Raw genomic sequence first — 25,732 nt, 5'->3', positions numbered from 1 at the left:
TTTAAAATAATTTTTGGTATTTATTTAAAAACGGGCCGGGCGGGCAGCTTATAATTTTTTCCGGGCGGGCCTGGGCAAAATTCTAGGCCCATATTCGGGCGGGCCGGGCCTAGGACCCGGGCCGAAATTTTTCTGGGCCAGGCCCGAACCCGGCCCGGCCCATGAGCACCTCTAGTGTATAATTATTAATGCTTTCCGTAATGGTCCCTTTTACTTGGGCTTGAACTCTATGGCCCATTTTAGCTTTACCCTTCTCCATACCTTTGCCTTTAGCTTTAATGCCCACAAACCTTGCTCTAACCATTAATTTTCCCATTTAAAGTTGAATTCCCCAAAGGCAAGTTAATCCTTGTTAAATCGCCATCTTGTAGTGACATTAGGTCATCAAAATTTGATTTTTCGATAACTCCTCCCTGACTAACTCGCCGTTTTTATTGCCGCCTCTCTTCACCATTCAGGAGCCATAGTCTTTTTCCTCTATCCACGGAATAATGGACAATCTGGTAGCTTCTCTACCTCAAAGCTACTTTCATTATTCACCTCCTTTAGGCTCTCGGGGCACCCTTCCTTCAAGTGGCTCTAACGACCACAGTTAAAAACAAATGTACGGCATGATCTCATATTCAACCGGTTATAAGTGATTATCAATCCAAATCTATGATATCAATGGATTACGCAAATCAATGCAAAATACCATCTTAGCAAACTTCCCTTAGTGCCACTACTATCTGTATTGCAGTCAATCCGAACCACTCGACCAATGGTATTGCCAATGCCCCATAGAATGCTTTCTTGTATATCACTTGTAGCAAACTCCATAATCTAATCCAAAGTACAATCATATTGTGCAGATATGCCTGCTCTACGATGAAAGTCGGGTCCCATGGTTGCAGTATACTGTATTACACTGAATTGAATAATTAACTCAACAAAGAAACTCACCGGCACATGTTTTACACAGCTGAAACCTAAACCTCAAATCTCAGTGTCTCAACTTTGACATTCCGACCAAGTCAGTTATCATTGGCTATAATATTTCAAGCATGACTATAACAACGTAAATAAGCCTATTTCAAACAATCCTCACTCGCTTGCAACAGGAGGGCATTAAGCGATTTTGGCTAATGAATACAGAAAAGGATCGGGGCAATATTCTTGCCGATGACATCGGATGAATATCGAATGATATGCATTTTCAGACATCGACACAGGGAAATAATGCGACAAGAAGAGAAGTGCTGAAATGGGCTCTAGTTGCAACAACAACAACAAACATGTCCGTCTCGTGACCCTAACGCTTGTTCCAATTATTGTTACGTCATAACCAAAAAAAAAAAAGACAACGTAAATATATATATAAAAAAAATCAACATCAATACGTGGGTTGCATTTCAAGAAGTGATACTATTTAGCATTCAATGTTTTGGGTTAATGCTATTCATAAAATTCAACGCATCGGTGCAAGAAGTATGGTTTTGGGTGCCCCTGACATTGCCAGCAGTCTAAAGTGGAATTGAGATCTATAGATTATTATGACAATGGAAACTGCTAGATCAAGAAATATCCATTGTGGATATGACAAATGGAAATTCAGCTATTTGTTCCAAGGATGTGTCTATCATTTTCTTGTAGATAACTGATATTGAGATTCTTGATGTTTACTGTAATTTCGATTCAACCTTTCTACTGACCCTTCTTTTATGTAATGATTTAGCTTTTTTGACATCTTTAATGGCGAACAACTTCCCTATTCTGATATCATATCATTTCATCACAAAGAAGGTAATAATCAAGCCAATATTCGGTTTTATTTCCCTTTGCAACTTGATGATTTCATGCATTATTTGATTCAACTTCGCAAATACATTGCTTTCATATTTCTCTTCATATATCTTTATTTGCTTGTAAACTTATATATGTTGATGGTAACTTTTTTCCTTTTTTTAGTCATTGTTGATGTCTACCAAGAAATATCAACGAAGAAAAGCTCATAAACCTTCTTCCCAAGTGAAAAATTGTATCATTGGACATTATTTTGGTCCCCGTCTTAATATTGATCTCCATTTTCTTTATATATCTTTCGGCGACTCATTCCTATTCAAAGATCATATATTGTTGTTTAAAAGTTTCCTTTTCAAATTTCCTCTTTCTTGGTAATTTCTTACTTTTCTCTTGTTGGTGACATTAGTTTCTCTTTTGCTTTATTCTGTTTGATAGAAGGATTTCACTATAATTAACTTTTATGTTTTTTCCTTTACAACTTTTTGGTCCCATTGTATATTATTCTTTTGGTATTTTTACTCTGAAAATATATTATCATATCTTGTATTTAGCAACATTTGAAATTTTGTCTATCAATTTCCTCTTACTTTTCGATTTAAAAAAAAAATCTAGTTCGTAATGCTTTGTTTACTAAAATCATAATGATTTGCTTCTAAAGTTAGGATGACTGAAAGCAGAGGTGAAACCAGAAAAGTTATTTTTTGAGATAAAATTGAGTTAATATAAAAACATTACTATACTAAATTACATAGAAAAAGATTGAAGGATACGAATACTTCTTTTCTTGTCTGCTTCAAGAAATTCTAATGCTTCCAGGGTCTCAAACAGTTGTAAAACCTCCTTTTTTTGCAAAGGCCAATTTCGCTAAACAATCCTCGCTTTGATTGTGCTCCCTAGGAATTAATCTTAATATCCATTGACCTTCTTGAGACAATATGTGGTGGATTCTTCTGATGAGAGTAGAATTTGAAGTCTTGAAAGCACTTCCATGTATGGCTTTAACAACCTCTAAACTATCCGATTGGATTATCACCTTGTCATGGCCTCTTCGTTGGATGAGTTTTAAGCCATTAAAAATGCCCCAAAATTATACGTAAAAAATCGAGCATTTCCTTAGAAATCGGTTAAAACGTAAATTTATCAAATTTAATTAAAAGTAAGAAAGTTTAAACTTAATTTAAAATAGGATGAGCATCCATTGTGGACTATAGTGTCTATACTCTATAAACATTAGTCAAGGGGTAGATATAATTACAAATTTTAAATTACATTTAATGCACTAATTTTACTTAATTTAAAAAATCAATTAATTGCAAAAATGGAGAGAAAGAGGAATTTGGGGTTGAGAAACTTAGAATCATTTCTACCCACTAAAATACAAGAAGATAAAACCGACAAGGAAACAAAAGAAAAGTGGGGAATATATGAAATATAGAATTCTTTTTAAAAAAATAAATATTAGATGGTATAATCTATAAACAAAACAAGGTTTTGTGGTTCACCTACATGGGACTTTTAGACTCCCCTACTGAAAAAGTGACATATATTCACAAAATTTCACAATAAAGATTGAATCTTAGTTTAATTTATCAAAATTAATGTAGGAGTACGTGGATTCATAGGAACAGCAGGACCTTAAAATAATAATTTTTAAAATTTTGTAAAAATATATAAAAAAAATTTTCTTGCTTTGCGCTTATGAGTAGTTAAAAGTTTTGGAAGAGTGATTAGTATTGAAAGTGGTTTTTGGTTAACTTTGTAAATAGGTTAATTTAGTGGTCCATCTGTAAAGTTAAACAGTAATAAAACATCCTCTTTAGTTCATTTTACTTTCTTTCAATCACAGTGTTGTCCATGTTTATTACTACACCCAAACCACCAATTTTTGCATTCACACTTAGATTATATATATATATATATATTTAATTCAAATTAATTAGATCATCTAATCACATTCCTTAAAATACACTTGTGTTGCAAGATTTGAAAGACACCAATAAAATCAAAAAAAGCTTTATACTATTAATTTCTATGTTCTGCTGCTGTCTAAAAGACAATCAAAACCCCACAACATATCACCTTTTCTTTTTATTTCTCTCTTGCATTGGGATTCGACCATGAACGTCGTACAAACTTCACGGGGCCGTGATAACCCTCGATGCACAAATGATTTTGATTTGAAATTTGGTGTGAAAAAAAATAACCCATCATCGTTAATTAGGTAAAAACTAATAAAATTTGGGTTCACAACAAATTTTCATCATATATAATTTTGGCTTCTAATTTACTAGGTCTAGTGTTTCATCATAAGGTTACTTTATTTTTAAAAAAAACCAAGGTTGGAGTAGAAAGGAAAATAGGCTTTCTAAAGCTGTTTATATGACAGCCTTTGTCTTGGTACTTCACCTTTCATAAGTGGTCATAGTCTCCTTTGAACTTCTGTTGAGAAGAAAATTCTTGAAGCCAGGCTTTTCTCTCAATGGTTCTTTGAATGCTCCACTTAACTTTAATGTACTGGCCAACCAAATTAAATGATTATTATGTAACTTGATTCTTGTGTCATTTTATTATCAATCGTTTGTGTTTTTTGAAGAGTATCCATTACACACTAGTAAGTTGCCTTGGGACCTTTATCTACCTGCTATTGTAAATTGGGTGGATTTTGAATCATAATCACTTTAAATTATTGAACAAGAAACAATATTAGCGACATTGACAAGGTTGTATCCAAAAAGTAAATAAATGAAAAGGTGGAACCATGTTAAGTTGCCCAACATCAGTCTATCACACATACATTATTAGTAGGGAAAAGAAAAGAAAGAGTAAATTTACTTCTTATAATTCTTCTAAGCAAACCAGTAGATCCTTATTATTTTAATTGCAAAATAATAGAAATTTAATTTGTATTTATTTTCAATTCAGTTATATAATATATATTAACTTTGAGATGTACTCATTAAATTATTTTATATAAATTTAATTACTTAAAATTTTGATTAAAATATAAAAGTAAAACAATATTCCAGAGTTAATAGTGTAATTAAATAATTATATATTTAACATGTATTTGTATAAAAAATTGTAAAACAAGAAACAAGTACTAAAAGAGATTGATAAAAGCAAGATATAATTATCATTGTTAGCCCAAGTGGTAGTGCAAGTACCCTTAAGCATACTATATGTTATAAGACATGGATTCAAATTCCACCAAAAACAAATGTTAATATTTTCTTGATGGGTGAACCTTATGTGTCCGCATAGTTTGCCTTATTAAGCACTTGATAGATGCTTTCACATCAGGCTCCGTCAATAAGGTCTTAGCCTAATGTCAAGGTTAAGGCTTGAGAACTTTAAGATCCCAAGTTTGAGTATCACTTTGTCTAAATCATGTGTAGGTTCTTAGTTAATATCAATTTTGGTTTATGTCTCACTATATGTGGACTTTGTATATATTTATTTTGGTATAGGTATGGATATATTGTGATTATCAGCCTGATCTTGTTTTTATAATGATTCGGTTGTAGTTATTCGGATACACTCTTTGTAATTGAAATTATAATTATATTGTAACTTCAATAACAAACTTGAAATAACTAATAATTTTTTATTTTTAATTGAAACTTATTAAATATAAAGCTTGAAAATAACAAAAAAATTTACTACTAAAGGATAAAAAGTGTTATTCCATATAAAATTTATTTATTAATTTTAGAGGTTGTAGATTTCATAAGCAAATTTTTCATCAAGTGTAATGGGATTGAATAATTTCCTTATTAGTATTATAGAATAAAGTTAGAATTAACTTGCCTTTTGTTATGGTTGATGTATTATATGCAGTTAGTGGACGCAGGAAGATGTGAGTTTAAGTACATTAAAATATATTATCCTACTATTTATAAATTAGGGAAGGATCATACCTAGTTCTTATTATTGTCTCACAAAAAGCATCAAATAAAAAAGAATACTTTTAAACTTTTTCATTATTCCTGGCAACCACATCAAAAAAAAAAAGGCATAAAAAGGAAATATAAAATAGAATTGGTTTATTTGAAAATTACATGATTCTGGGGAAACCAACAGAAGCTTTTTCTAATACAGCTCATGGTAAATTGGCCTACAACAAACTACAGTACTAAAAGAAATTGGAGAGAGAGAGGATTAGTGGCAAATATTAAGCAATTTTAGGGAAACAACCCGAAGGTGAAAAACCTTTCATATAAGTAACATATGAAGGTGGAAATTAAAAAGAAAAAAAGAAAGACAAATTACAGTGGGATGGTAAATTAAAATCATGGAAATTGTTTTCAATTCAACACAGCTTCTTCTTGAATCCTACCTAACAACTGATTTACTGCTGTTGCAATATCATCCACTGAAGTCAGCTTACAATCATCTTCTACCTGCACTTTCCAAACCAATTTTACTACAAGTCTACAAACTGTATATATATGTGCGTATGTATGTATCTATGTATGGTATTGCTAACCTTGACACTGAGAGAATAGAGTACAGTTTGATCAACAGTTGTGACATTGAGATGGAGGATATTGAGACGCATACTATTCAACCCTGAAACCAGTTTCAAGAGCTGTGCTGGTCCCTTTTTCGACCTTATTTTGAGGTTTGCATGGCTCTCCACCATGGTAACTTCTATGTCAGCTATGGCAGATCGGGTCTCAACCATTGACTCATTCATGGGGATGGAATTGTTATCACCCCGAGTCGAGCTCGTTGAGTACTGTGGGAATGTGAAGAACTCACCAAAAGGCGATGAACAGCCACTACTACTCCCATTTGGTCTTTCCTTCGTTTCTTTCTTAGCACTTAACAATTGAACACAGTGCTCAAGCTCCTTCACGAAATTGATAGCTCCTCCTATAATTGAAGCTTGATCTCCCTAAATATTAACATTTTTGGTAAGCAAAAAACTTTTTAGAACATAAGGTTAAGAAAGAGAAAAAAAATAAAAATACCCTTTGGACATAAGATTCAGGCATGAGAGAACGAAGAACTGAAAGATATTCATTCATTTGTCTTCTCCTATTACGTTCAACAGCAATGTGGGTCATTCTTTGATTCTCAATCTCTTCTTTGTTTTTACGGGTCTTGAGTCGACGTCTCTTAGGACGACTAGTTGAAGTATCCAAAGCTGAAGATGATGATCCATTAACATTATTATTAGTAGCTTCATCAGGTGGTGGTGGCGGAGCCATTGAAGTTGGTGAAGAAGAAGAAGAAACCCAATAACTATCTCCGCCATTAACGAAATTATTATTAGCTTCATCAGATTTTTGATTGTGATGAGGAAAATGTATGTCTTCATAGCTCAAATTCCCTCCCAACAAGCTGTATAGATCTTTGCTGTTGTAACCAAACAAATCTTGCTGAAAAACAACAGCTTCTAGTGCCATTTTTCTTTTCTCCTTTCTCTGTCAAAAAAAAAAAAAAAAAACTGAAGAAAGGGTTTATTATTATTGTTTAAATAAGATACCCAAAGGCCAAAACAAGAACAAAAAAACAAAAAGAGTTGGGGATCTTAGCCTTGAGGGGTTCAACTTTGGGGGTGGAGAAATGAGCTTTTTAAAGGCATTTGATGAACCCCAAAAGAAAAATAATAAAACATACAAAAATAGGAGAGAGAGAGAGAAAGCAAAGGAAAAAAGGGTATAAAAAATATCATTTTTCATTTTTTGAACTTATCGTAGGTATGAAGCCAACATGCTCTCCTCTTGTGAGCCATACTTTGTCTACCATTGGCTTAAATGATGGAAATTATTTTTGCAAGGAAAAGAAATCCTTTTCAAGAAATATATGAAAAAGACACTTTGAAATAAATAATGAAAATGATGGAAGATATTTAGGAGATTTAATTAATTTTTGGATAAAAACCCCTTTTAGAAATTATGGATAACACCTTTTCTTTTTTGTTCATAACATTCTATCAACTAGTAGATCTTTTTTCTTATCACCCTATTCACATTCATATGTGTGAACAAAATATGTCATGTCTAGGGAAAAAATTAGCCAATCTTATCATCTCAAAAATTTAAGGCTTTACTGCATTACCATTTGGCTATGAGGGTAAAGAGGGGTCTTGCCTACCTCTTGATTACGCCCCCGTTAAGAATCGTCATAGTTTTATCCTCCTATTATAGAGAGTGTATCTTTATAGTGGAGCGATTCCATGCCATGACATCTCTAGACATTTTTTCGAACAAAATCTCTTGTATAAAATGAACAGAAGTACCCACCCCAAGTTGAACCCTATTTTGTTCATCATTTTCAAGGAATGTTTTATGGGTAAAGTCCTGATTTTTGTTATTCCTTATTAAGAACAGTGATGAACATGAAGGAGGCGAAATGAGGTTGCGCGTGGAGTAGATAGAGAGGGTTTGAATTACAAGGAAGAGAGGAGTTGCTCCTCGTCATTTGGTAATAATACGGTCGGACGTACGAATTACATTGATTCAAGAGAAATAATAATAAAGAAATGAAATGAACAGGCTGACAGTTGCAGAGATTCTTGCCATATTTTGAAAAAAGAGGGTTAGAAAAACAACGAACAATGCCTCACACTTAACCCTTCTTCATTTTAATTTTCTTTAGAAAGTTAGAAGGCATTGTTCGTCACAGATGACATGTGATTTTTATTTCTTAAAAAACTGCTTCTTGTTTTTCTTTTATATATATATATTTAAAAAAAATTCAAATGTAATTATATTTTAATACTCAAATGCGTTTAAAAAAAATCTTATAAAATTATGTAATTAGCGGTGAACAAAACTCGGTTTGATTCGAAAAAAATCAAAAAAGAATTCAAATTTCGAGTTATTTGAGTTGAATTTTACAATTCGAATAACAAATTTTTTGGTCCCAATAATTTTGAAAATGTGCAAACTTATCTCTCTTGACAAAAATTACAAAAAAAATTCAAAATATTTATAAAAAAAATGGCTTTATGACAAATTTGACCACTAACGTTTACATGTTTTGTCAAAATGGCCCTAATTGTAATTTTGAGCTTTTTTTGGCAATCAACCTTTGTTTTTTTTTTTCAAATTGTTTTTTCTAACAAATTTGATGAAAGTTCCGTTTAAAAAATTAACGGGGATAATGTGGAATATTTTTAATGAGCTGCAATTTATTAACCCAATGAGATGAAAATAATAAAATAAATCAATCATACATGAAACTAAAAAAAACTCTTAATTTAAAGAAAATAAACATAATTATCTAAAAAAAGGCTCCAAAATGCATGCTTATGTTTGTTTCTTGAGAGGTTTAACAAATCAAATGAATATCTTGAATGTGTGCATTCATTTTGAAACTATTTTTAAATAATCACGTTTAGTTTCTTTCAATTAAGAGTTTTTTTAACTTCATAAATTATTTATTTATTTTATTATTTTCGACATGTAATTATTTTATTGGGTTATCTAAAGTAATAAATTATATCTCATTAGAAATATTCCACGTATGAAATTCCACGTCAACCTGATAACATTTTTAACGGTACTTTCATCAAATCTGTTAAAAAAGGCAATTTGAATAAAAGAACAAAGATTGATGGTCAAAAAAGGCTAAAAAATACAATTAGGGCCATTTTGACAAAACATGTAAACGCTAATGGCCAAATTTGTCATTAAGCCTAAAAACATCTAAGGAATAGGGGTGAGCATTCGATCGAATCGAATCAAATCGAATAAAAAATTTTCGAGTTAATCGAGTTTTCGAATATCATTTTATCATCCTAACTTTATTTGAAGTTTTCTCGAATCGAGTCGAGTGAGATGGAATTCGAATCGAATCGAATCGAATATATTTGTTCGAGTTAAATTTTAAAAAATAATTTTGGGTCATTGTAACCATTGTCACCCATCGTAATAAAATTTGTCCACCTTAATCAAAATTTTTATTAACTTTCATCACTTCATAATTTATTTATTAATTTTTTATATATTGATTAGCTTCTTTGCTTGCTTAGTTGTTTCAATTATCTTCAGATTCTTGTCACTATGTATTTTAGAATTAAAAATATATTAAATGTAAAAATATGATTTTTAATAAAAGTTATTTTAAAAATAAAATGTGAAATTGATACCAATATAAAATTTTAACACGAATATTTTATGACATAATTAATAATTCAATTTAATATAAATATTCAATATGACTAAACAATTTAATAATATAAATAATATAAAATGTGAAATTTAATTTAATAATATAAATAGTAGATATAAATAAAATTATTACTATTTATGTTTAGTGATTTTTTTTGGATAATGTTGATTTTTTATTTGAGAGTAAAGGGTGAGAAGTAAAAGTTTAGGGAGAAAATAAAAAGTTTTGGAGAATAAAAGTTTGAGGGAAAGTAAATAGTTTGGAGGGAAAATATTAAAAAAAAAATTGGAGGTGGGATGGGAAGGGAATAAAAGTTTTAGGGGAAAAGTGGGAGGAAGTAAAAATTTTGGGGGAAAATAAAATGTTTTGAGGGTTTTTGGGAGTAAAATTTTGAGAAAAAATAAATGGGAGAGTAAAATTTTGGTGGGAAATGGATTTTGGATAGATTGGGGGGTTGGGAGGGGAGGGGAATAAAAGTTTTGGGGGGAAAGTAGGAAGGAGTAAAAGTTTTGAGGGAAAAGTAAAAAGGTTTGGGAGTTTGGGGTAAAAATGTAAAATATTATAGTTTGATATTCGAATTATTCGAATTATTCGAGTTATTCGAATTCGAAAAAAAAATTCGAGTTGATTCGAATAACTCGATTAACTCGAATAACTCGATTCGTTTAACTCGAAATTCAAATTTTTTTCGATTTTTTTGAGTCGAATCGAGTTTTGCTCACCCCTACTAAGGAATATATAAATTTAAAAATTTTCTAAAATAATAATTTTGGGGCCTAAATAAGTTAATTAATGATTCAAGTTTAACGTACTAAAATATCTTATTATCATTATTATTTTGATTTGAAAAAGTTTTCGAATATATATGGTTTCAAATTTATCTGCTATAACATGGAATTAGTTATATTGTAACAAGATTTTAATTTGACATATTTAATTTTTAATTTAACTCTAACAAATTCACTTGATTCGACTCGAATTTCATTTCACTCGACTCGATTCGAAAAAAAATTTCATATCAGATGAAGATGATAAAATAGAACTCGTAAACTCGAAATTCTTTTATTCGATTCGATCAAATGCTCACAGCTAAATGCAATTACTAATCAAAACAAGTAAAATCAACTTAAAACCAAAATTTACAATGAAAGAATAAAGTAAAAGATTGTATCAAAGAGAAAAAGAGAAAATAAATCCAAAAATATTATTGGAGGCATGCATAAAAAAAAAAAGTCAAAATTTTAAATTAGACAGTCAATGTTGAAAATTGAAAATTCTAAAAAGCAAGCTTTTTTGTGTGTGTTAATGGCTGCTAATTTACAATCCCATCTGGTCAAACTTTTTCATTTGATTCATGACAATAAAAATTGGATCAAAATTTGATGAATGTTGTTCCAAAATTATTCTCATCCAAATTTAATTTAATCAGAGGGTAAACTATTTCAAATTTTATTTTTATTACAGAAGAAAAAGAAAACCTAATAAAGAAAACATTAGACACAACTGGGGTCTAGTTTGAGTGTGTTATAAAAAAAAAAAAAACATTTGTTGTTAAAGAGATACGTTGACAAATGAGTGCTTAAGAAGATTGCATCTTCCTAATTTGGATTAACCTTAATTTAATTTATTCTAAGTCTTTAACCAGTTTGTGTTTGTCCTCAATACAACATGAATTAATTAGGGAGTAGATGGTGACCAAAGTTTTAACTAACAACATATTGTGCCTTCGTGTATCCACCTCGTTGGTCAATACAATATTTAGATTAGGTTTATTTAATTAGCTAATCCCTACTACCACTCTCACTTGTAATTTGGCTCTTTGCATTAAACAAACCTAGATTCCCTCCTCTTCTTTGTTTTTTTCATTAATCTCATAATGATTATGTAAGAAAATTAAAGAAAGTTAAGCTTATGATTTCAACAATATTCGGTTATACGTTCGAGTTTGAAGATAATCTTATCTAAAATCTATTTAAATAACTAATTAATTTTTATCTATATTTATTTTTCTATTTTTAATTTTATATTGAAGTGTTATAAAATTAAGTAAATTTGACTTTAATTAAAATTATTAAGTGTATCTCATGTATATGTTCATCTTGAAATAAAATCATTAAATTGTTTTCATATAAACTTGTAATGAAAAATCAATTGATTGAAATATGAAAAGGAGAGATTATTTTATGGATATCCTTAGTCCCTTTCCAACTATTTAATGCCATTTCAGTAATATTTTCCATGTCATTAATACATAATTTTGGTAATTTTTATACCCGGAATCTAGGACCTCAAACCCCAAACCCAAACCCAAACCTTGAGTTTAAAGTTCAAGATTTGAATTGGGGGGTTAGAGTTCGAGATCCAAGGTTTAGGAGGATAATGCGTTTTGCCACAATGTCTAAAACTATCCATAGCCCATTCTCAACCCATAAATAGGACGATAATGCGTTTCAACACACTCCTACATTGACAACAATGGAGTTAAAAAGTTGTCTCATTTATATGTTTATTTTACGTATTAGTTAAGATTGTACCTTGTGAAGTTAAAAAGCTCTACCTTAGTATATCAAATAACTGTTGTTATTATTAATAAAAATTACTTGGTACATTGTCAACAAATAAGTTTTAAAAATAACACATGTTTCAATCAATATAACATAAAATAAATATTTGTTACAATAAAACCATAAATTTAAAGTCTGGAAAATCTCCAATTAAAGAAGGGAGCGGATGGAACTTAATATGTGCTACTAAAATCAAATCAAGAAATGAAACATTATTGATAGAAATTGCTTATCATAATTGATAGACCATTTTCTTGTCCTTATTACCAGGCAATGCCGGGACAAGTTTCTAAAAACATGACTCCATGCTGCCAAATATATACGTTCACTCCATTACATTTTTAAAATATTCATTCTTAGAGTTAACTCATTTTAAACCTCTTAGTAGAGTTTTGATTTACAGAATTTAAACTTGATGTGATATTTAGGAAACATTGAACTCTTTACCTAAGTACCCAACCATTGAGTTAGTTAAGGCTACCTTAGGCCGGTTGCTACCGTGGCAAAACCAAATGCATACATGGTATGGAACTTGGGGATTTAATGTAATATCAAGTCCAACTTGTTATCTTTTTCTTCGAAGTCAAAATCATATATCTGCATCATCTACAACCTACATAGCAACTAAACGAATTAATAGATTACACGATGGTTGAACTTTTGAATTCTCTTATTTCATTTATGGACCAGTTAAGGTTTCCCTTTAGATTAGGGTTTTATGCAAAAGAGAAAGAGAAAGCTCAATCAAATTCAAACACACTATGCCCCGTTCCGAAGGGAGTCGGTAAGAGACATTAAAATCACTGGGGGCCATTGGTTAGCCCATTTTGGTCATATCTAGGGTTTGAACAAATGCCATTCCATTGATTTGGTTCCATGAATGCATACATATTATATATCGATTCAGTGATAAAGGATATACGGGCGACTTTGTCGGTATCCGGTCAAGGCTTAAATGAATAAAGAAGAGGCAGATTTTTCAAAGGATTTGGATTTTGTTGTTGCCTGAGATAATTTTTTACCCTCCCATTTCTCAGCTCTGGTTTTAGGGTTTGTCCCTTAATTTAACTTATTACAGCAAGGGGACACTCTTGTATAACAGCTCATATCCTCCTTTAATTAAACCAACCTTAGTAGTGTAAATATATATAATATTTGATTCCCTTACCCTTAGGCTTGGCCGCATGTGTAGAGGTTTTTTTTTTTATTATAAAAAGAGCAGCGTTCATGCATTTTTCTTAATGAATGCATTAGCTGGTAGGTCTAGAATATATATAATATTTGAGTAGAAGAAAAGCCTGGAAGTGATCTGTTCCCAAATTTGAGCATGTAATCATATATGTTGGGAACTGATACAAATTACAAAGCCCATAATTAGGTTTTTTTTTAATCATGCATGAATAATATACATGTGAGAACTATTTAGATATACTTACTTGTAATTTTACTTGATACTCTCTATCCCGTAAACTTTGAAAAACATGCATTGCCATATGAATTAAGTATTTGTAAGACAGGTAGTTGAAGTTTTAAAATGATACAGATAAGGCGAAAACTTTTTAATGATATGATCCCTACAAAGTTGATATTACTTTTTGCATTATTAGCAGTGTCCAACACCATTGCACTTTATGTCAAATAAAATTTTGATTAAGGTGCACCTGGCTGCCCCCCTTGAGATGACTTTCATACCGTATTTTATTTTATATGTTCTTTAGTTCTCCTTTTTCCATACTAAAAATTTTCAACTGTTGAAAAAGGAATCAATAGCCTTCATACATATAATTGGAAGTCTTAAAAGCATGCAAAGGCTATCTAAGAAATAGTTTGATCAACAAGATTTGGGTATAGGTACCTTCTTAACTTTGAAAATAATATTATTAGAAGGGTAATCTCAAACCCTAAATATGAATTATAAAATAAATATTGTTATATCCCTTTCGATCTGGGACATATGGTAACACCGCAAGCTACCCGAAGAATGCCCCTCCGTTTCCTACTAGTCATTTAGTCACCAAAAGACCAATAGACTATACGGCCTGATTCCAACCAACCTTCTGTCTTCCCCAAAAGGATCCTGGTCGACCATCCTTATGAGACAGGCACACGCTTTCTATGGAAAGTCTTCACTTGACACCCGCTCTTCTGTTCAACATGCGACTCTTTAGGTCATTAAATCCTGCATGAGCTTGATTACTCTACACCATGATTCAAAAGGAATGACAAAATGCATCATATCACAAACATCCTTCCCATGCATCCTACAATAGTATGATAGCAGATCCACCACGTCAACGCCACCAAATATGTAACTTCCTCTAAAAATACCCCGATGTGATGAAGAAAGGATCAACCCTAGAGCACTCAAGCCTCCTTTCTATCCTCAACATACTCCTTTGCAACTCCAATCTCTTTGTTCATTTACTTCCTCTGGCTCATCACCTAGACTAAATAAATCGGCCTCTATTAGCACCATTACATCCTCTTTCGCATCTCCTTGGTTGTTGGTATCCAACGTCAACATATATGATGAATGTTAAAAAAAAATTGTTTTTGATTCATTTGTCTCTTCGGAGCATCACATTGGTGACTTTTCCAATACAATGTTTCTTCCCCTAATTACATAATATTTTCAAAAACTTGAGGGAGCAGACCTAACAAAAGAATTAATTTGATAAAAGAAAAAACCCAATCAATTAAATGGCAAACTTTGAAACGATACATGAAAAGCTATCTAATTAAATTCCAAAAGCAAACACATGGGAAGTTTTCATTTCCTTGGCTGCCCAATGTCCCCCGCCTCTCTCTCTTTCTCTTCCTTTATGAAACAACGTTTTTTACTTGAAATACTGTGCAAAACTCAAGTTTCCAACAAAAGTTAATGATTACACAACGCATTCTCTCCCCAGCTGTCTTGTAATATAAATATTATATGAGTGTCGTGGGGATTAGCTAGAGACAAGAGGAAAGAAGAAGGGATATTGCTTTAGCTTTACTTCATGTGAAAAACACAAGGATATTCGGAAGATGGAGAGTGATGAAGGCTCATTTTGCTTTTTAATCCTTTCTTCAAGAGAAAAAGCACCACTCGATTTTTTGTGGGGTCTCAATGATTTGTAATTTTATTCTCTCTTCACTACTTAATTGCTTATATTAGATCAGAACAATTGAAAAAAAATTCAGATTTGATGTCACAATCTATAATTTTATGGATGATAGATAATAATACATTATTAAAAATAAAATAAAATGAATTTAATTTTAAAATTAGTAATGATGCATGATGATCAAGTTCAATAACAATGCATCCAATTATACATTATTAGTACATTAAATATTATATAATATATATTATTATTTTAAGTTAATTATCAAGAATTGAACTAGATTCTTAAAATATGATACTTATCATGTTGTTTGGTTGGGACAAGTTGAAAATGTAATGAATATTTCAAACTTCTAGATAGATTTAATTGTAGTAGCTTTTTTATGTGTTTAACCAGATGAAATAATCCAAAAAACTCCAAAATATTTTTTAGCAAAATAATTCTCTTAAATGAATTAATTAAGATAGTTGCATTGAATCAAATTCCTACATGTATCTTCGTTACAATTAGAGAAAAAAACAAAGAAAATCAATATATATAGAGAGAGAGTGTGTGCCACAATGCTTACCTACCTACCAAGGCTACCCTACCCAAATATACCATGGCATTGATTCATTATTATGAATCATTAAACACCAAAAAAATGTTTCATTCACTTCCAATCAAATTCTTCTCAAGGCTGTTTGGGTATTTTATATCTCTCAAATGAATGCGGACCAATGACTTCTTTTTGCTACGGCATCATAATTAATCTCTCGATGTGTCTCAACCTTCAATTGCATGTATTCCTTTTTGCTATTGCACTGTGAAGTTATGATCCCACCATCCCCCCCCGCCCCAAAAAAAAAAACAACAACTCATATTTAAGAAATATACTTTCCAAAACTCTTTATGACTATGTTAGTAGCAATGTGAAAAATGTAAAGTAAAAAAGAATCACAACAGAAAACATGAAGATCACATCAAATATATAAAATATATCATTACATATAACACTCATATTTAAGAAAGGTTGACCAAGACAGTTGGTCAAGGAAAAATATATATAAAAAAATGACTACCCTTCGATATGGCTTGTTGTGCAAGTCAGACAAGAGATCCCAACGTCTCTGATCATGTAACATCCTAAAAATCGGCTTAGAAGAAATCGCATTTTGGAACTAAAAGAGGTCATCCCTTGATTTGAGTTTAGACTTTGGAAATTCTTGACAAGTAAATTGGTTTGGTTCAGTGGTCAAGTGTTTTGGGTATATGTGTGAGGTTTTGGGTTCGAATCCTGTTTTTGGAAATTTTGTCATTTTGCTTATTCCCTCACCTTTGAATGTTGGTTTATAAGTTAAACTCAGTCAATTAATGTTAAAAATGAGCCTACTAGTTTACTGGTTAAGTTTTTGTATTCTATTTGGTCATGTGTTCGAATCCTGGCTTGTGCATTAGGGAATGTTTTATTTTTGCATTTCAGCGGTTATGCCTTTGCATTGCTCTGTTGATGAAGAGTATGTGATATCTGAACATGTTTGACTGATTGTTACTGATTATGATTTATAACCGTGTATGTGACTTCATGGCAAATCTAATATGGTCCATTAAGGTTTGATAAGTCTGTTTTACAAAACATGGACTCCCATATTTACTGATTCTGTTATTGAGAGATAGCATGACTTACATACTCATTACTCTAATTCTACATAAGCATGTCATGACACATTGCATGGGACTTGGGTGAAGTAAAAGGAGGAACTTTCTAGCAATTTAATGGTTTGCATTATCTGGTGGTTTCCATACTTCTGTTCTGACAGTTCGACTGTACTATAGTGGCTTGACCACATATCTGTTCTGACAGTGTATCTGTGATTCTGGTGGCATTGTCCATGTCTGTCTGTTGGTGTGATTTGGATGGACAAGTTCTGGGTAACTCTATTCGGTGTGTAGCGGAGCAGGGTAGGAAATCTCTGAAAAGTCGGCATTATGTTTTCCTGAAAAATACTGCATCTGAATAAACATACATACTCTGTTCTACCCTGTTTTGTTCTGTTCTGCTCTATTTTGTCCTGCTCTAGTCCATTCTGTTATGCTCTGCTCAGTATTGATTTACTATGTTCCATCCTGTTCTATTCTGCTTTATTCAGTTCTGTTTTGTTTGAATTGCGATGTTTTGCTCTATTCTGTTTTCTTTTATTCCGTAGTACTACCATCGTTGAAACCTCTATGATACTCTAGATATGTTCCATACTGGTTATACAACTATTATCAAATGCTTGCGTTACTATGATTTATATATTATGTTCTGTTTATTTGTATTTGAGTTTGGTTATATGCGGTGCTTGGTAACTCACCATTTGTCTTACTTTTATCTGTTAGGAAGACATCTGGTTTAGGATCAGACGACTAAAACAAAACTACAAAATCATCTAAATCGACTAAAACAAATTTCTAATTTTTAAAGTTAAAACTCTGAAAAGGAATACGTTTTTACTACGTTGGTGTAACTCGTCCAGATTCTACTTAAACTTCTACGCCAAGTTTAGGGTGTTACATTTAGTAGTATCAGAGCCAAGTTTGAAAAACTCGGGCTATGGTTTTTTGGTTCAAAACTCTTCCTGAAAAATGTTTGAAGTAAATGAAACTTTTGAGTGACTTCGAGATATAAGGTTTTAAAAAAAACGTGTGTGTTTAGATTTTAATTATTTTCAAGTCTGTAAACAGAACATTCGAGATTTCAACGCTGATCTGTAAGTATCTCCACTTTAGCTATGTTAAATGAGCTAACATATGTTGTAGTGTTTGATTACTCTGTTCTAGTTAAAATTGTGAAAACTCTATGAAAACCTCTGCTAAAACTTTAGACTTAGGATTGTTGATAAACCTAAATTAACTAATAAAATATTTCAAACTGTAGATTGGTATACTAAGTATATGTAGTCCTAATCATCAAGCAACTCAAGTCGAGTCCCCTGCTCGGGGCACTAAGCCCAATCTGAGAATATACAAAATTGTAAGGATACTCAAATTTAAGGGAGATAGTTAAGAAATGTAGGCGCTGCGGTGCTCGGGTTGTGTTCAGTGATTAGCAAGGCTTGATGAGACCTAACTCAAATATGTGGGTCAAGAGTCTGCGTTTGAATGACTTTGGACTATAAGAGGAGTATGAGAATCATTGATCGGAGTCCACGATCTAAGGATTCTTAGTGATTTTGTGATGTGTTATTGTGATAACTTACGTGAATAAATGAAAAGTAGTTAGAAATATTGTTTATTTTTTATTAAATTTGAGTTACGCAGCGACAATGTAGTGGTTTGTAAGAATAGGAACTATATATATTTTGCAGTTTAGGAACTGATGAGATTATGGGAATTTTGGGGACAAAATTCTTTTAAGGGGTAGAAAGTTGTAACATCCCAAAAATCGGCTTAGAATAAATCACATTTTGGAACCAAAAGTGGTCATCTCTCGATTTGAGTTTAGACTTTGGAAACTCTTAACTAGTAATTTAGTTTTGTTCAGTGGTCAAGTATTCTGGGTAGGTGTGTGAGGTTCCGGGTTCAAATCCTGTTTCTGGAAGTTTTGTCATTTTGCTTAAACCTTTGAATGTTGGTTTATAAGTTAAACTCAGTCAATTAATGTTAAAAATGAGCCTACTAGTTTACTGGTTAAGTTTTTGTATTCTGTTTGGTCATGTGTTCGAATCCTGGCTTGTGTATTAGGGAATGTTTTATTTTTACATTTCAGCAGGGGGTATTTAGTCGGTTGGTTATTTAAAACCTTTCAGAAACCTCCGGTGAAGTTTTTGCATCATTTTGCTCTTTTCCTTTCGTGCCATATTTCTTCTGTCATTCATTCCTGATACTTAGTCCTTCGTTTTGGTTTCTTCCTTTCAAAGTGACTGTTCCTTTTGTTACGTTACGTTGCGCTGATTCTGTACGAAATTTGACTTATCTTTCTCGTTCGATTCGTTGACTGGTAAGTTCGATTTAAAATTTTTATGTTAAAATTTCTTCAACATAATTGTGATTTTGGAATGTTCGTTTTTAGCGATTTGACTTAGAATCAATCGTTTTGTTGGGAACTTGCTTGTCGTTTAGGGACGGGAATTCATCATTGTTGCTCCTACATTGAGTCCGTGTCAGATGGGTGCCGTAAAATTTTTTATGCATTTTCAATAGTCAAAAAATGAGACTACCGATGCCACACAACCAAGGACATGGGCATGTGCCCAGGTCGTATGAGCCACACGGGCAAAGACATTGGTATGTGTCCAGGTCGTGTAACTCACTTTTTACGCTTTAGAACCACAGGGTCAGGGACATGGGTGTGTGCCTAGGCTGTGTGAGCCACACGAACAAGGACATGGGCATGTGCCCAGTCTGTGTGAGCCACACAAGCAAGGACATGAGTGTGTGTCCAGATAGCAGATAAGGAAATAGGGATTCAATAAAGAATTCTATTTTCAAATGTTTGGTTTGATGTGAAATGTTTATAGGAAAAAGGATAAGTAAAAGTAAGTGATATTTTAAAATATTATTTGTTTTAATTGTTGGTTATAATAGTAAATTATATTATATTTTTACAAAAAGTACTTAGGGTCGAGTTTTGAAGATAATGCTGTTGAAAAGGATAATCATGAACTATAAAAGATATAGTTTCCATGAAAGGTACAATAAACGTGGAAGATGCCTTATAAATATATATCATATTTTTTTGTTAAGTATAGTTGTGGTACTTACCTTCATAGGTTGATTTAGATATCCCTGGTTGCTTTGTCGAGCACCTAGGATTACTCCCTAGACACAATTGCTTATTGTGGACCTCTTGTTTTTTACAAAGGGTGCCCAATCTACACCAATGTAATATACAAGACTGGATGTAACAACTCGATTTTTAGTGGTACCGAAAAAGGCAGTTTTGAAACCCTATTTTTATAAATTGTGTCCATAAATATTAATATAAATATTTACGGGGGTTGAAATAAAATAATATTAAAATTTTATCCTTCAAGTTTTTTTCTATTAATTGCTCAATTAGAGTTGTTATGTTACTCACTATTACTGACCTGCTGCCCGATTGGGTCCTGACTCGTACTCTACACGATTCGCACTTTGGCTTCACATGTAAGGTCCCCGCACCCTTCTATGAGACCGCACGATGTGGTTTCGTACCATAATATAGGCAAACCCACCTCGTATAAACACGTGTTAACGCTAAAGTATGGTACGTATCAACGTGCACGATAACCTATCTATGATATCACATCCATGAACAATAACCATATCATATAAATACATAGTTCAACCTATCTAAAGAGGACACACACCCAAAAATACTCAACAATTTGGTGCAGTGAGTGTGGACAGACTTCCGATCTTCAAATTTTTAGATTGCTAAAATACCAAAATGACTCACCCTAATGAGAATTTTCCCACTAATTTTCCATCAGGCCAGGTAGTAGGTTTTGGCACTTGTAATCAACCCAGTGAGGTAGACCTTTTTACTGGTTGGCTTGCTGACCGACTAGAGAATTTAGGTAATTCAAGCCATGCAGGTACATCCAACTCTTTCGATCTCAACACTCCTTCTGGTCAGAGACTGTATTTCCCTCTAATCAGGGAGCATCGCCATAGCAATTGTTTGGTTTGCAGAAGCAATTGAGGATGATGAAGGAGCAAATAGCTCAATAAAGTGCTAGTTTCGAACAACAACAAGTGTTTCAGCAGGAATTGTTAAGACGATGAAGAATTGAATGTAACACCTTCCAAGAGGAGGATGTAGGGGCACATGCAAAGCCATGGCAAAATGAAATAGATGCTTTGAGGATTATAGTTTATAGGTAATGACACATGTATAACCTTAGAATTGTTTTGACTTATTATGAGTTTTGATATTAAAGATATGGAAATTGATTGTGAAGTGAGGTCTAGTATGGTAGAATGATTAGGTAATGAATGTAAGGGTTGAATTGATGCTATGGTGATAGGACTTTAGTTATTAGGTCTGGTTAAAAAAAAGAATATTTAATGAAAATGGTATCGGTAGTGGCTATATGTTTGGTTAATGAAGGAAAGCTCAATGGTATATGTGTATTAGTTGTGGGTATGCATATAGGATGTTGTTGTGATTAGAGAATTAGTAAATTTGCAGGGAAAGAATTTAGTCTATAATTTATTTCCTAGGTTTGAAAGGTTTAGTATTTATATTAAACTATTGGGAGGAAAGGCAAAAAAAAAAAAACTTTCTCCAAAAATGGCATGTTTGGAAATATATCTAAAACACTTGTAAGTAGATGAATATCTCGAAATACACAATGATAGAACCTAAATTGAAGTTTGTAGTGAATTTAAGGGCACGAGTTTGGGAAAGAAAGACAACCAAATTTCTCTTAAAAAACATAAACATTCTTTGTATTCAATAGCTTTTCATAAGGAGAAATACTTTTTAGGGCCTTTGTTGATAATATATTGAGGAGAAATATTACATTAGAGAATGCATCAACCTAGTAAGTTGATGGCATACTAACTTATGTGAGAAGAGAAACCCATTTCAACCACCTATCCACGTTTTCTCTCAACTATCCCTTCTTGACCTGATGTGTGGCGGTGTGTTAATCTGTTTGTAATGCCATGTATCTTGAGGTATAGCAGTAGTGCACCCAATTCTCTACCATCATCTATCAGTAAGGCCTTAAATTTTTTCCTTGTGACATTTCTGTTTTGTTATGAAAACTCATAAATGCTAACTACACCTTAGTCTTTCTTATTTAAAAATATACCCAAGAATACCTTAAATACACATTTGTAAATGCTACATAGTATGTAAAACCATCTTAGCACACTGATGAATGGCATCATAAGTCTATAATAACTAGTTCCAAGGGACATTATAATTTGTTAAAGGCTCATTTAAATGAAGTTTGTATGATTTCTAAGCTATTAGGAAATGCACAGAATTAGTTGTTTATTCCTTACAAATGGAACATTACAATGTAGTCAAGTTTTGGTCAATGTATCAGTGGCTGGGTGACCAATCATTTTATGCCAAATTTTTCGACACATTTTTAGTGACAAAAAAATTACAAATACCTCGAAACTTATGATTCAATACATGAACATCACTAACTATTATTGTACCTTTTAGGATGAAACTTGTACAAGCATTTACTTTTTGAACCTTATAGTAGTACTTGTAACACCTAATACCCGTCCTAGATGACAAGACCTAGTCTGGAGAGCCACATCAAATATTTCTCAGAACATAAATTCTAAAACTTAGTTTCAAAGTCTTCCAACCTAAAGAAATTTCACAAACATAACATTTACTCCAGAAATTATCATTTAGAAAGTTAAACATCTAGAAACTATTGAAATTAAACTAATAATAATAGTTGATAAAAAGTGTGACCGAGCTCCTGATCCGCCGACCCAATCAAGTCTGTGGTTTACTTGTAATTCAGTCAACAGAAAAAATGAATTAATAACTCAATAACGAAACAATTATATATTCAAAAAGACTTAAAGTTAAACCAATAATGTCCCAAATTCAGATTCAAAATTAGATATAGAAGATAATCTGTTTAATTTAACATATCAGAATAGATCAATCAGATAACAAGTCAACTCATTCCCAAACACAGAACAGATCAGAATAGACGAAATTTTCTACACTCATCCGTTACATACCATCTCCGAACAACCCAACACACCAAATTGAGTATTTAATACTCATCCAGCCTTACACACACTATATTGAAACTTTGACGCGAACCTCCAACAAAACCAACGTTTACCGACAACTTGTCGGAAAAATCTCGAGACAACATGAGGAGGATCACTTCCCTCGATATTCTCGCCTAAAGAAAAGAGATCAACAATCACTTAGCAGAGAATTCAAATGAAACAAACATAGAAACTCCATTTCTATACATAAATGAAAAATCAATAGAAACTTCGCGAAACTACAAGAAATCACAACAGAACTTACATAGAGATCATCCAACGACACAATAAAAAACTTAAACCCTCAATTAGTTCCGATAGCCACTTCACTAATGTAATAAAAAATATACAAAAAGAAGAAATAGAAAAAAAGAAATGAAAATAAAAAAGGAAATGAATACGTTAACTTTTTTGTAACACCCCTAACTCTCTCTTTGTCGTCAGATTAGGGCCAAGGGCATTACTGACCAATCAGAACATTTAATTCCATCAAAATCAAAGGTCCTAACTATTAACATTATATCATACAAGGCAATATATATACTAATTTAATATTTACGTAATAGTCTCTTATTCAATCTAATAATGAATCATACTATACAATGCTAAATTTGGTCTTCCACTGTCTAAACTCTTCTCACTATTTATCCCCTCTTGAAAGCTAGAAGGTGGATACATAACAAGACTATTCCAATTATTAGCATCAGAGTATTGGTCCATACTCCGACTATTACTACCTTCGATGATATTAGTAGAATGACCTACTTCATCTAATTCGAGTTTGCTAATTCATTTCAATTCAGAGCAAAAGTTACTCTTACAGCCCCTACTACGAGTGTACGAGACCCTAAAAATATTCTAAAAACAGGAAAGGATTAATTTGGAACAATTTTGAAAGTTTAGGGCCATTTTCAAAAATACCTTAAAATAGGGGACACACGGCCATGTGGCCAGGCGGTTTGAAATGCCTGAGACCATGTGACTCTCGAAATTGGGACACATGGCCGTGTCCCAGCTCGTGTCTTCGCCTGTGTAACTCACTGATTTGAGACATACGGCCGTGTCCCAGCCCATGTAACTCCCTGACTTGAGACACACGGTCGTGTCCCAGCCCGTGTAACTCACTGACTTGAGACACACGGTCATGTCCCAGTCCGTGTCTCTACCCATGTAGCTCACTAAGTTGGATCACACGGTCATCTCCCACGTCGTCTGTCAGCCTGTGTGGAAACTACACATATACTATTTTTCAACACGCCCGTGTGAATGCCTATATGTGTCACACGGCCGTGTGATAGACCATGTCCCAAGCTGTGTGTACCTAAATGTACCTTAGAACTCAAGTTTACCAAATGGTGATTACTTGGACACTCAGCTAATAATTCACTAGCCATTTAACCTATCCAAAGCACAATTAAACATGTTCAAATCATACCAAAACAACCATCTTAAGTGCCTAACCAATGTACCCTCATTGGTACTACATTTTATATCTTCAAACACATCAACAAGGTATCATCCATTAAAGACTTTCATCCATACAAATTTCACCAATATTGAACTTACACTTAGATACTTAGGCTATCAAGCTTTAAGTTAAAAACACATACCAAAACCTAGTTTCTACCATAACCATATATACAAGTGATCATTATTTCACTTCAACCCAAAATAACACCACATTGACAAACCAACTTTCAACCAAAGACTTCCTAGGTACATGCCATTACAAAATGAAATATCACCACACTTGAGCTCGATTTTGAAGTTGGATGCTAATTCGATGATATTTTGAAAAGAACCTAACCTGCGCACAGGAAACAAAACCAAACGCTGAGTAGAACTCAGTGATATTTCTATAATCTAAACAATTTAAACTTGATATAAGTAGTTAAAATCTAATAAATGTAACAAGTAATGCTATAAACATGTGTATCAAATCAATAATGAAAATTTGTTCATTCTTTATTTGCATTCACTAGGTTCCACATTTTCACGTACATAACATTGACATTTTATATAACATTTGATGATTCAACTCATGTAATGGCATGGTTCATATCTATTTTCAATTCACAATTTCGTTTTAATATGCACATCCAATTTCATCATTTCATAATCTATTTCACATCTTGTTTCCATTTTCATCCATTAAAATTTCAATATTGAGTACATCGATTTTATCATTTATATTTTCCCTATTAACACGACTCAGACTCGGAAGGATACACGGATCTAACCAACACACCAATTTTGCACCTAGTACCTCATCGAATAAATCTGAAGTAATAACTGTGCCCATCGCTTTATAAGTTGACAGCTAGTGTCTCATTGGTTAAACCAAAGTAAATTGACACCCAGTGCATCATCGAATCGAGGTCGAAAAAATCCCTGAATTGTTCTTATCCTATGGCATGATATCTATATTCGACTAAGCCCGAACATTTA

The 25,732-nt window shown here is 32.4% G+C and overlaps 1 protein-coding gene across 1 annotated transcript; it reads right to left on the bottom strand.

Annotated features, from left to right (window-relative positions):
• Positions 1-5,797: 5,797 nt before the first annotated feature.
• Positions 5,798-7,487, bottom strand: LOC105804829 (transcription factor bHLH94). Its single transcript, XM_012637610.2, has 3 exons — positions 6,756-7,487; positions 6,269-6,679; positions 5,798-6,182 (listed from the first exon to the last, which is right to left on the bottom strand). Exons 1-3 carry the CDS (start codon positions 7,191-7,193, stop codon positions 6,087-6,089), a joined length of 945 nt encoding a protein of 314 aa, XP_012493064.1. The 5' UTR covers positions 7,194-7,487; the 3' UTR covers positions 5,798-6,086.
• Positions 7,488-25,732: the final 18,245 nt, after the last annotated feature.

The sequence above is a fragment of the Gossypium raimondii genome, chromosome 11 (genome assembly GCF_025698545.1).
Source record: "Gossypium raimondii isolate GPD5lz chromosome 11, ASM2569854v1, whole genome shotgun sequence".
Lineage (NCBI taxonomy): Eukaryota > Viridiplantae > Streptophyta > Magnoliopsida > Malvales > Malvaceae > Gossypium > Gossypium raimondii.
This window is presented reverse-complemented; position numbering and strand designations above follow the sequence as displayed.